Source organism: Carassius auratus, unplaced genomic scaffold (genome assembly GCF_003368295.1).
Source record: "Carassius auratus strain Wakin unplaced genomic scaffold, ASM336829v1 scaf_tig00001591, whole genome shotgun sequence".
Lineage (NCBI taxonomy): Eukaryota > Metazoa > Chordata > Actinopteri > Cypriniformes > Cyprinidae > Carassius > Carassius auratus.
The window spans coordinates 2,947,697-2,960,622 of NW_020523372.1; the positions used below are offsets into that span (position 1 = coordinate 2,947,697).

General features: G+C 33.8%; 2 protein-coding genes across 2 annotated transcripts; one reads left to right on the forward strand and one right to left on the reverse strand.

Moving 5' to 3' along the window:
- The first annotated feature begins 1,426 nt into the window (after positions 1-1,426).
- On the forward strand, positions 1,427-5,532 carry mrto4 (MRT4 homolog, ribosome maturation factor). Its single transcript, XM_026242540.1, has 8 exons — positions 1,427-1,574; positions 1,793-1,851; positions 2,042-2,145; positions 2,237-2,318; positions 2,410-2,477; positions 2,725-2,876; positions 4,562-4,638; positions 4,920-5,532. Exons 1-8 carry the CDS (start codon positions 1,547-1,549, stop codon positions 5,067-5,069), a joined length of 720 nt encoding a protein of 239 aa, XP_026098325.1. The 5' UTR covers positions 1,427-1,546; the 3' UTR covers positions 5,070-5,532.
- akr7a3 (aldo-keto reductase family 7, member A3 (aflatoxin aldehyde reductase)) lies at positions 5,421-11,892 on the reverse strand. The gene is made up of 7 exons (XM_026242539.1): positions 11,541-11,892; positions 10,310-10,497; positions 10,052-10,156; positions 9,813-9,909; positions 8,967-9,066; positions 8,706-8,835; positions 5,421-5,741 (listed from the first exon to the last, which is right to left on the reverse strand). Exons 1-7 carry the CDS (start codon positions 11,827-11,829, stop codon positions 5,580-5,582), a joined length of 1,071 nt encoding a protein of 356 aa, XP_026098324.1. The 5' UTR covers positions 11,830-11,892; the 3' UTR covers positions 5,421-5,579.
- Between the last annotated feature and the right edge of the window lie 1,034 nt (positions 11,893-12,926).

Consider the following 12,926-nt stretch of genomic DNA (forward strand, 5'->3'; position numbering starts at 1 on the left):
TCTTAATCTAAAATATGGAATGAAAACTTTATCACTGTTTAAAAAATAATTATCAATTATATTTTTTTTGCCTAAATATATGATTGAATTTGCCTATATAAACCTAAATAACTATATAAAATTGATATTTTATCAATGTTTAATAATGTATTAACTATTAACAATAGCCTAAGCCTATTAATATTTATAAAACACATAATTTTGTATTTCTTATTACTTATTATCTTATTTCTAAATAGGTTTGTAATTGTTGTTTTTTTTTCATAATAAAAATGTAATACACACACACACACACACACACACACACATATAGATCATTTGAAGTGGATCAAAGTTGTCCTAAGACAAGAATGCATTTTGGTCCACTTCAAATGTGTATTTATATGTATATATATATAATTTATCTGCTTTCTGAATGCAACAAATTAACATTTTCAGGTTTTGCACTTTCAAAAACGTAAGTTCACTAAAGGCAAATCTGTGATAAATTCAGGCTTATTAATCAGAGTTGAAAGGTTCATACTTTTATAAATATTAATGATCGATATTAAATGTGAAAGGGAGAGTTAGCTCATTAGCAAAACCAAACATTAAATGGCAAATTAAGGAAGGCGTTGAAGCGATTCATTTCACTTTTACATGTTGCAGCAACATAAGCTCTGTTTGCATTTCACCAAATGACTGATTAATAAAATCAGACATTACACAAGCATTGCACCTTAAACCTGCCCTGGCTTGATGCACAAAAACACACCCAAGGATTTCTGAGGATCATCTGTAATGTCATCAATTGTTTTGAATAGACTGGACTAGGAAGGCCTATGCAAAATCAAAGTTTTTGGGAATGCAGTCATGTCTGCTACAAATCCTTTTATTCAAGTGTTAAGTACCCATGTGAATCCATTCTTTCTCATATAAATCCATAACAAAAGCAGGCAGTTCTTCTGATGAGTTTTAGGTGTCTGGGAAAAGGTGTCTTTTTAGGGAGACTTCACAGACGTGTTGAAATAATCAGTTCTGGTCGTTTACTGTGATGTTTAACAGCAGCAGAAAACTACAAAGAAATTACGTTAAATTGAGTGCTGCACCAATATTAGGCTGCTCATTTAAAGTCAAAAATCAAAGTAGTCAAAATCCTGCTTAGGTGACAGTAAAAAGTTTGGATTTATTTTAATTAACTTCAAAAGTCTGGAGATATTTCACTATAAAAAATACAGTACCTGAGTGTAAAAAAGAAATAATGCATAATGTTTAACAATAAATGCATTACAGTCATGGTGCGCCTCCTGTTGGTTCACAAAATAACGTTCTTCTAATAAAAGTTTTCCCAGATTGATAATTACAAATCCAACTCTGGTATTCTTCGCTTATGAATATTAATTAACCCATGCGAACCATCCAATAGAGTTCGTTTATTTCTCTAATTAATATTCATTAGGCACCAGCGAACACCACTAGGCGGCGGTGTGATCCCTCACAGTCTTGAAGCGCTCTAAGATCATAATCAGGCGAAGAAGAAAATACTGCCATCCACAACGTGAGAGCCATGCCGAAATCCAAGAGGGACAAAAAAGGTACTTATTTAATCATTTAGTTTTTTTATCACCTAATATTCCTGAACTTTATTCGTCATACATTAAAAAGACTCGAGCTGAAATAAAGTCATGTTTGTTACTTGCTGCGCAGACGTAAGTTTACGTGTTTTATTAATTTCAGTCTCATTTATTAATGTTATTGAAGCAGCTGGGTCTTTTAATGTTTCTTGTACGATCATTAATGTTGTTTTTAACAGTTTCATTGACAAAAACAACCAAGAAGGGGTTGGAAGCCAAGCAGAATCTGATTGAAGAGGTTAGTATGACTTTCCATTGCTCTTTTGGGTGATACTAGTCACAAGTGCTTGAGCATGACAGCAGCACAGATGTGAATAAATTAGATTGATTTGTTTTTGCTTATTTCCAGGTTTAAAATAAATATGTAATAACATCACAGTAGTTTTGTGATTGATTTAAATGTATTTTTCTGTCTCTCCCCCTCTCAGCTGCGGAAATGTGCAGACATCTACAGATACGTGTTTGTGTTCTCAGTAGAAAACATGAGAAACAACAAACTAAAAGACATCAGGACGGCCTGGAAACACAGCCGGTATAAACACAGTCTCCATTGATTCACTGTTTTCATGTGTTATTTTAGGATTTCAGAGAGTTTAAGGTTGAACTTTGGTTTTATGTTTCAGGTTCTTCTTCGGTAAGAACAAGGTCATGATGATCGCGCTGGGGAAAGGACCGACAGATGAATATAAAGATAATCTACATAAAGTATGCCAACGTGTTTCATCGACTATTTCATTGCTAATTGAATTTTATTAACTACACTGGCTTTCTTTGGCTAATAAAGTTTGTTTTACAGGTGAGCAGGTTTCTCAGAGGTGAAGTAGGTGTTTTGTTCACAAACAAAACCAAAGACGAGGTTCAAGAGTAAGCATTTGTTTCATTGACATTCAGACACCAGATAACTTGTACATAAACCTATTTGTGATTTCTTTATAACTGTATGGATTGATATACTGGCTAGTTTAAATGAAATTATTGACATCATCGGTCAATAAGCTTTGAGTTCCAGAAGTGTTAATCTACAACATTCTTAATATGTAAGATTTTATCCTTTAAATTCTAATAAAACCGAATCATTTCAGTTTTTCGTGAACTTTTTTTTCCCCCACAGATATTTCAGTAGCTTTAAAGAGGTGGATTACGCCCGAGCGGGTAACGTAGCGTCTATGGCTGTGACGCTGGATGAGGGTCCGCTGGAGCAGTTTCCACACTCGATGGAGCCTCAGCTCAGACAGCTGGGCCTTCCTACAGCTCTGAAGAAAGGTAAACCATTAGTTCACATTAGGGATGTTACGATTAACAATGGTTAAAATGGTTGAGATGCTAAGCAAATCACGATCAGAGCTGTAATCGGGCCATAAAAGTTAGGCCCGACAGGACCCGAGCCCGACAGGTTTCGGCCGGACATTATTCAAATGTGTGCGCACACACACACACACCTCTTTCGCCTTTTGTCAAGAGTGAGTCATTTATACATGTTTTAACATAATTTATTCATGACTAACGTAGACTAGACCACTTGGAAGTTGGAATAAAGAAATAAGATAAGTCCCCTGTGACATTTACATCTCAGGACTCTAAATAGAATCTGAATCTACATCTCGTTCAGCTCGTCTGCTGTTTGTTTCATGCAGATATTTTTAATGTATAGTTTCAAAAAACTGAAGTCAAACCATTCTGTTTTTGCTTCATATTTTGAAATGAGACCATCTAATTTAGATTAAAAACTGCTCATGTTGCATGTATGCAGCATCTTAGTTTGGATCATGATTTAAATGCAGGGGTTGCCTCTAAGTTTAAATGGAAAGAGCACAGACAAAGTCTTATTTTTTTTATATGAAGAGATTTCTTTAATTTGTTAATTATCTATTTAATTTGGGGTTTGTTTTAAAATTTTAAATTGTATTATTTAAATTTACATTATATTTAAATTGTTATTTAGCAGACACTTTTCCAAATGAGGACAAGAGGAGCAATCAAAACCAACAAAAGAGCAATGATATACATGTGCAATAAAAATATATCATATAAGAAACGTGCAGCATTTTGTCCAATAGCAATAATAAAAGGATACATTTAATGTATAATTTGTCTTAAACTTCCTTTTATAAAAAATATATAGAATTGAATTGTGAAATTGAGTTGAGTGAATCGTTACATCGACAAGTTGTTAAATGATGGTCCACCCAATTCAAAAGGCTGAAAATTGACTCATGTTTAGGTTATCTAAGATGTAGATGAGTTTGTTTCTCAGTCAGAACAGGTTTGGAACAATAAAGCATTACATTACCCTGTAGTGAATGGGTGCCATCAGAAAGAGCGTTCAAATAGCTGGTAAAAACATCACAATAATCCAAATCACTCCAGTCCATCAATTAGCATTTTGTGAAGCCAAAAGCTGTGTGTTTATAAGTAACCAACAAAAAAGTTTGTAACTTCAAACCATTGCTTCCGCCTAAAATACTTGCTTTATTTAGTGAAAATGTTGTCTCATCTGAATCAGGAGAAAAATATGCAAACACCAAGCACTGTTTATAAGCCTAAACAGTTGTAAACAAACATGTCAGTGGACTTTATCACTGGAGGAAGTCTTATTATGGACAGATATTTTGATAAGAAGATGGATTTATTTATTACAAATATGCTTTTCTGAGCAGTGGTGTGGATTATTGTGATGTTTGACTCTCATTCTGACGGCACCCATTCACTGCAGAGGATCCATTGGTGAGCAAGTGATGTAATGCTACATTTCTCCAAAACTGTTCTGATGAAGAAACAAACTCATTGACATCTTGGATGACATGATAGAGAGAAAGTAAATTCAGAGCAAAACAAAATGTTTGCCTGAACTGTTCTTTTAATATCTTTAGTCAGAAGTGGATACGTGTATTGTAAATGGCATTGGACAGAATGTGGTTTGCACTAAACTATTATCAATCCATCTGCAGGTGTGGTGACACTGATCAAGGATTTTGAAGTGTGTAAAGAGGGAGACACACTCACACCTGAACAGGCTCGAATTCTGGTGAGTTTGTACCCCTAATACACTGCAAAAAAATCATTTTCTTAATGAGTAGTTTTAAGTCATAATAACATATGCAGTGTTGCTTTTAAAACAAATTTCTTTGTCAAATATTTTCCCTGGAAAACATTACAAAACATAATCGTTAAAAATTGTTAAACCGGCATGCTGCACTGTTTGTGCACTATCAGTCATGACATCTCTTTATTTGGATAACTAATTTAGATTTTAAAGGGATTTCTTCAGTTATTGTAAAACCATAATTTTTTGGACTTTCGATTCAGAAACTCTTTGGAACAGAAATGGCGGAATTCAAAATATCAGTTAAGTGCATGTGGAATTCTGAATCCGGAGACTTTGAAAAGCTGACGGACGATGACAGCGATGAGACCAAGAAAGAGGAAACGGATGAAGACGAAGAAGGAAGCGAATAAAACCTGGACACAAGCAGTGGACTTTTTTTATAAACATTCATCGTGTTGATCCAACATAAAACGTTGTCATGGTTTTATTGAGTGTTTTTCAGTGAGCTGTGCATTACTATCAGTCATCTGCACACTGTTCAGTTTCTATTTTCAACAAATAAAGTTTAGTATGACTACTGAACAGAGAGAAACCAACTGAGACAAACAGGTGATCTCTTTTATTCTTTTTGTTAAATGTAAGTTATTTTAGCAAGTTTTTGGTAAGAAAACAGTTGTTCATCAAAATGCCACGATCACATTTATTTGTATTGCATTCTCTTGTAAACATGTAGAAAAATCAAGCGTTTGTGAGCTCAGAGATGTTTCATTTTGTTCATTGTGTTTATTAGGAAACTGTAGGCTTGTCCAACTCAGATATCATGGTTCACTCACAAAATATGAGCAAAGAAAAAATAAAGATCTCTGTATTCTTCTAAATCAGGCTTCGTATCACTTTATTCTCTATCTGTCACGGGGCGTCTAGCGGAAGTAGTTTGGACACTCGTGGGCCACTAAATCCCAGGCGTGTTTGAAAGCATCCACGACTTCCTGTTTGAGCGGACCTTCTGCGGCTGCTGTCAGGTTCTCCTGCAGCTGCTCCATGCTGGACATCCCGATGATGACCCCGTCACCCAGATCACCCTGTGAACACACGCCAAAATACTGAATAGAATGCATGTATTTCTCTTGTGACTTAAAGGGATAGGAATGAATATTGGCATTTGCTCATCCTCAATTTTGCAATTCTTCAAATAAACCCGTACAACTTGAGGGTGAGTAAATGATGACACAATTGTTGGGTGAACTATGCCTTTGAGTTTTCAAGTTTCCAGTTGCTGTGGTCATGATACTGGTCAAATACTGCTTTTTAAGATGAATATTATGAATCACATTTTAAGCAATTTAAAGTGCCTCTATTATGAATTTTTGAAAAGTACAGTCTGTCATGCAGTGTATTACACAGCTCTAAGTGAATGAAAACATCCTGCAAAGTTTTAAATCTTAAAGTGCACCGTGTATAAAGTTATTGTCTCTCAAAAGAAAGAGTTGACTCCGAATCATTGACACGAGTCTTTTTAAAAATAAACCCAAGCCGTTTCATGTTAACATCAAAACTTGGTCTTTTCGCGTTGGTCTGAATGAAAATGCTAATTCAATCTCTGCCACTAGGTGCCGCTTTTGGAGCAGCAAAAATAGCGGTTTCACCGGTAATACTGCACTCACAAACACTGCTTTATCAGGATTTACAGTGATCATGAAATGAAAATAAGACCAATCCCCGCAGATTAGCATCACGCAAAGGAGGGGTTTGGAAAAAAAAGTAATTTAGCAAATTGTTTGGGAGTCTTGAGCAAATACAGGGTGTCCGCGGGGTTTTAAAAAGTATTAAAAAGTGATAAATCAAAATAGTCAAATTTAAGGCCATTAAAAGTGTTAAATGTGGTCTCAGAGGTATTATTTTTTTTCCAAATTAGGTATTTTTTTTTCAGACTATCAGGTGTCCTATTCTGATTGAAATTCTATCTGCGTTCGCGTTAGTTCGTTTAAATATGGGCTTTAGCATATCTGGGCAGATAATCAAAGATCTTTCGTCTCCGTCTCAACGTATGTTTGATGCTGACGTCATATTCAGTGGTCGTTCGGCATCATCTCAGAACACTGCGCGCTCAACAGAAGTGGCTGGCTTCCGTTTTATTTTAGACTTGCTTCAAGACATATCTTCAAAGACTGGACAACCATCGTCGTCTTCATGGGCAAATGCAAGTTTTCTAATAGATTTACTGATAGCGCTGTTTCTCACCCATGCAAAGAGAGAGAGAGCGAGAGTCTTACCACGCTGAATCAACACGCTATCTGTAAACTATTCTTTGCTGTCTTCTCCTGTCAAAATAACGGAGTTCATTTAGAATTATTCATATTCATTTTCAAACAAGCAGAAGACACACCGGTTTCTCCGGTAGTGGGCGGAGCTAATGCGCAAATGGCAATTTCATTGGCTGGCGCTGATTTAGTACCATCCCTGTTTTGATTTCAGCAAATCAGTTTGACCGAACGCAGACAACGTGATTAATATTCATGAACCCAGCAGCTCATCAATTCATAGTGCATTGTATATACATTAGTATGATAGTAGAATTAGTAGTAGTATTATCTTTTAATAATAATTAATTTGATCTATTACTATTTTGTTAAAGAAACCCTCAATGACCAAAAATATCTTAAGCATCACCACCAGTCTTAAGTTCAGTTAAAATGACAAATATGCATTCATTAGGCCTAAAAGTAAATTTTTACATAAGGGCATTGTGCTAGAAATATTACTATTATTTAGTAAAATGTATGTGATACTGCTACTACTGTTGAAAAAAATTAAAAAACTTTATTTTTTGAATACATAAATCACAATATTTCTTCCATGTTTTAATTTTAATAGCAAATCCCCTTTATTTACCAAAAATAAAATGTTTAAATTTCATAAATTAAAAGACAAATTAAATTTGGGGGAAACTTGTTTACTGTTTTTCATAATTATATAACTTGTAGAAAAACTTTAAACACAATAAGTATAAAGAATGGCATTGGTTTTATTTTTATTGTAAAAAGTAAAAAATCTGTGTAAATGATAGAAAGGTCGCTGATTAACACTTGCAATTCAGTGTCGTGGTGGTTTTAAAAAATATTCTGAAGGTAGTAAAAAAGGTATTAAAAAGTAGTAAATTTAACTTAAGGATTGCTGTATATACCCTGAAATAAGGCTCAAACCGTGTTTTTTTTTTTTTTTCACCTTTGTCAACATGTTGTTGGGGACTCACAAAACCAAAACTACTTGATTTTATGTGCACTTAAAAAAATGTATAATCTTGTACTCATTACAAGGGCAGATCAGAGACTTGCCAAACATCGGCACTAATTTAATCAAAGCTTGATCATGAACTGATTACATATTACATAATCAGATCACATTAGATCTTAAAATGCTCATAATCAGATTATACTTATTATTGATTACATATTACTCGCACAATGTCGGTACGTTATTCATAATCTGATGTGCTCTAGTTTTCTTTTTCTAATTACTTTTCTAAAATTCATCTGCTCTCATATATTTGGAAAGTCTTCTAGCTTTTCATCATACTCACAAACACCCTGAACTTCATTCATGAACCCCAATTTGGGAAACTGTGGTCTAATAAAATGTTAATACACTTCATGATGATAAATGGAATATATCAAAGGTCAAAAGTAATCAAAAAAGTTGTATGATTACATGACCTCATATGTGCAATACAACAGAATATGTTACAAACTATAATTTCTGTCATATTATTTGTTACCAGTATCCGACTACAATTTGTTGGTAGTCAACCCAGCACTACTCATAATGTCTTTTAACTAAAACCATAAAAAAAATTAGCTTTTATTGTAAATTTATTGTAAAAAATTTGAAAGCTGCGAAAAATAAGCTGTATTTTTCACTGCACGAGAGTGCTATGGTTTGTCGGACACAGCAAAAGTAACAAAGCACGGCGAGTCTTTGCAAATGTATAACTTGTTTGGCAAAAACTACACTAGTAAATCAAAGCCAGTAACACAGACTGCTCTCACCCTCAGATGTGAGTGATGGTACACCCAGCGGATAGCAGCTGACGTCAGGGTGGGTTTCTCTGAGCCGTACGCTGCTTCCAGAGCCTCACGAATGCCATCTATGCCTTGGAAATGACTCTCCTTCCAGTATCTGAAATACAAAACCATGCAACACTGACCACATCTTAATGCTCAACTAACTACAGTAGATCTAGACTCTGAGGGCTGAAAACAATCCAGCAGTGATGTGAATGTCATGCATGAATTATGAATTTAATGCACCTGTCTCTGTAAGCACCAGCCCAGTTGTTCCCGAAGAATCGACCCGCAGGCTGAGCGCCGTCTTTATCTTCATAGTGATATTTTCCAGTCAGGAGCCCGCCTGGTGAGATGAGCGGAGGACATGATTTTATGAGATCAGTGTATTTTTATTGTATAGCTTTTCTATCATTACTATTAAGCTAATTTTTATGTGAAAAAACATAAAATGCTACTTAAGAAATTAGCCCAAGAGACCATTTAATTGCAGAATTAATAATTTTAGATGGTTTTTATTAATAAATTTTTATTTATTATTAAATTGTTGTATTTTTCATTTATTATTGTTGTTTATTATTATTATTTGTTTGTTTTCTGTATTGTTTCATTATTATTAAATGTTTATATATTTTTGAAGTATTCTGTATGTTATTTATGCATTATTTATACGTATTTATGTATTATGTATTTTATATAATTTTATGTATATTATATATATATATATATATATATATTTTTTTTTTATGTATAAATTTTTTGTTTATTTTTTTTTGTTTTTTGATGTATTGTTTAATCATTATTTAATTCTAATATACTTCCTTATTACATTTTTTATATATATTTGTTTACAGAATTATTGTTTATTATTATTTTGTTTATTTTATTTAATATATTATCCTAATTTCAATTTAGAGTAAATATTCTTAAACAGCATGTTGTATAACAAACAAACAAACAATAAATGGAGAGGAAATACAAAATGACAAACAATGCAAAATATACTGTACATAGCAGTTTAAGTCTGTTATTAATTAGGAACCAATTTTTGATGCTTTGCAAATACATTTAAAACAATAAGGAATGCATTACCTGCCAGAGGATTGTATGCATAGAAACGAATGCCAAAGTATCTCAAACATGGCAGCAGCTCAGTCTCCACCTGTCGTGTGGTTGCATTATACATGCCCTTCAGAGGAAAACATCCACACTGTTCAAAACTGGACTATTCATTCTTCAATAATACTTCATTAACACATTTTTAAATAGTTATACACTAGACCTTGTATATATATATAGACTGACATCCATCCATGCATCTATCTACTTACTTGATACACAGTAGGAAGCACCCAGTTATTGTGTTTGCAGATGCAGTAGATTTCTGCCACTTCCCATGATGCATAGTTCGATAAGCCCAGCTGTTTGAATTTGCCCTAAACACCAACACACATCTTGAGTTGCATAATTCTTTTGTTTTCTAAAAACATCTAGGTCAGACAGCCATAGACTATCATTAACTCAAAGTGCACGCCTGACGGACAAAGTCTAGAGTGTGTGGTGTGTGATGGAAAGCTCTGGTGACGCACCTCTTTATGCAGCTGGTTGCAGGCCTGTAGTGTGTCCTGAATGGGGCTCTGGTGGTCCGGCGCGTGAAGGTAGAACAGCTCCACACACTGTGTGCGCAGCCTCTTCAGAGACGTTTCCAGCTGATTCCGGACACTCTCTGGCTTCAGTGTCTTTCCCTCCCAGGGGTTTGCTTTAGTCGCGATTCGAACTGATAAACACAGAGGAAATGAAAGCACTGAACTTGATCACAAATATACTTACTCCCCTTTAAGACCTTTATTGTATTAACATACTAATATTTTGATTTCATTTTTTTTTTTTCATTTTCAAGTTTAGTATTTGTATTGTTTTTAAATGTCTATAACGTATTTATTGATTTTTATTTCTGTTTTAGTTTTTTTATTTTAGCACTTCAAGTTAATTGGAACCAAAATGAATTTTTTTTTGCCATTAATGTAATGTATTTCTTAATTTAATACTTATTTTAATTGGAATTAAAATTAAAATAGTTTAATATGTAACAATCACAGCCATGCTTGAAAATATAATTTAATTCATTATTATTATGTATTTTTTAATTCCATCCAGCATATTTCTTTTTATATGTTGCCACTTTATATACTATTTAATATGACTTAAAATAATAAGTATACATTAAAAAACATTATAACTGCAACAAAAAGTAGAACATACTAAATATAAAATACTTTACAATATGAATTCAAACAGAATTAAATACTATTACTAATTATTTTTTATCTTATTATATTATTATAATTTATTATTGTTTAGTATTGTAATTCGTTGTTATTTATAATGATAATAATAATAACAATTATTATCATTATAAATAAAAATAATAGAATACATACATTAAAATACTAAATATCAAATACTACACAATATGAATTAAAACAGAGTTAAATACTACTACTACTAATAATAATTGTTATAAATACAAATAATACATTAAAATACTGAGCCACAATAAATTAGAATTATATAATAATTAAAACAAACAACATCATCATAAAAAGGACCTGGTCATCCAAGTGTTTGATCAATTTTATGCACAGGCCTAATACACATTGCAGAAATACCACGATCATTATGGAAGTATGTTAATATACAAACTGCTTATTCTTTGAACTCAGAAATCAACATGTCACGTGCAATGTCAGGTGACCTCCTCACTCGTGTTTGTGGTGCTCATCCGATGCACTAGTTGGTGTTTGGTAAGAGTTGTTCTACCTGTTTTGGGAAGCTGCATGTTTCCTATGATGGTCTCCGCCTGTCCATCGTTGTACATAAGCGCGGTGTCCAGCTCCTCGTGGCCGCGCTCTAAGAACAGCTGCACCATCTGCGCGCTCAGGTTCGCGTCCGCGCGTCCCCCAAACGCCATGGTGCCCAGAAGAGTGACTGGGGGTCGGGCCTGAGACATGCTGCGCAGTTGACTGAAGCGTAGCGTTGTGAGTCTGGGGAGAAATTCGTGGTGAGCTGCGCTCAGGCCTGCTCTCAGTGCTCTGGCTGCGCACTGCATAGTAAAGAAGACAAGTTCCTGTAGCGCAGTAGAGTCAGGGACTGAGGGACCGTCGCGAAAGTGTCGACACTGTGCGCAAACGCAGAGGTCAGAGCGGACGAGAGCCATTGGTCAGTACAGGGAGGTGGACTTTTGAAGGTTCATAGTTCTTTTTTTGTTCATCAAAATAGTGATTACAGGCTTTCCAAGTATTATTTACCATTATTTTTAGCACATGCGATTTCCATTGTAACCTGAAGATGTCAGCAGAATACAAATAACGCATAAATCGGTCTCTCTCTCTCTCTCTCTCTCTCTCTCTCTCTCGCTATTTTCGCATCTTTTGGCCTTTATTAGTTCATTCATTTTAATGGTGTAGTACAGCAGTTCTCAAATAGGGGGCACCAGCAAACGTCTTAAAATATTTACATTTATTTATAAAATATAAAATACTATAAAATTCAAAAAATATAAATGTTCAACGCAAAAATAACACCATATTTAAAATGTTATTTTATTTTATTATTTTAGTTATATTATGATGTATTAGTTATTATTATTCTAACATGATATTTAATTTGACGTGCTTGAACAAGGGGGCAAAAAAAGGATAACTGATGTTGTAGTGTGAAAAATAAAATAATTCTTAAAAGCATAAATTTCAAGTGCAGTCTCTCAATATGAGATATTGTCAATTACAGAATATAGATGTTTGACATGAAATACTGGTGGGGTTTTCGAATGACATCACTGAGACATCACAGTTTTTGTGCATACTTATCATAAGCCAATTTTTTTTATTTTTTTTATTTCAGGGTAAATGCACTCTTCAATAAAATGACAATAATGATGTTTCTTAACATTTTCATTTTACTGGTTCAGAACATAGCCGCGTTTCTACATTCATGGCCTTTGAAGTCTTATGTGACAAATGTTATAGAAAAACAACTCCCTAACAGATTTATTAAAACTAGAATATTCTGATACATTATACAAAAATAGTCTGTCTATCTTAAGAAAGGCAATACAGATGATCTGTGAAGATCAAATCATGTTAATATTTTGTTCCACAATGTATTTCTTCTAAGTTTCGTGAATTCTATTAAACGTTCTTGAAA

Bases quoted from the DNA above. Each gene is read 5' to 3' on its own strand.
- mrto4 (XM_026242540.1), top strand. From the start codon at position 1,547: ATGCCGAAATCCAAGAGGGACAAAAAAG. The intron at 2,319-2,409 runs GTATGCCAACGT...TTTGTTTTACAG, and splicing joins ATAAAGATAATCTACATAAA to GTGAGCAGGTTTCTCAGAGG. The intron at 4,639-4,919 runs GTGAGTTTGTAC...CTTTCGATTCAG, and splicing joins CTGAACAGGCTCGAATTCTG to AAACTCTTTGGAACAGAAAT.
- akr7a3 (XM_026242539.1), bottom strand. From the start codon at position 11,829: ATGCAGTGCGCAGCCAGAGCACTGAGAGCAGGCCTGAGCGCAGCTCAC. The intron at 10,498-11,540 runs GTAGAACAACTC...TGTGTTTATCAG, and splicing joins CATGCAGCTTCCCAAAACAG to TTCGAATCGCGACTAAAGCA. The intron at 9,067-9,812 runs GTAATGCATTCC...TCATCTCACCAG, and splicing joins TGCATACAATCCTCTGGCAG to GCGGGCTCCTGACTGGAAAA.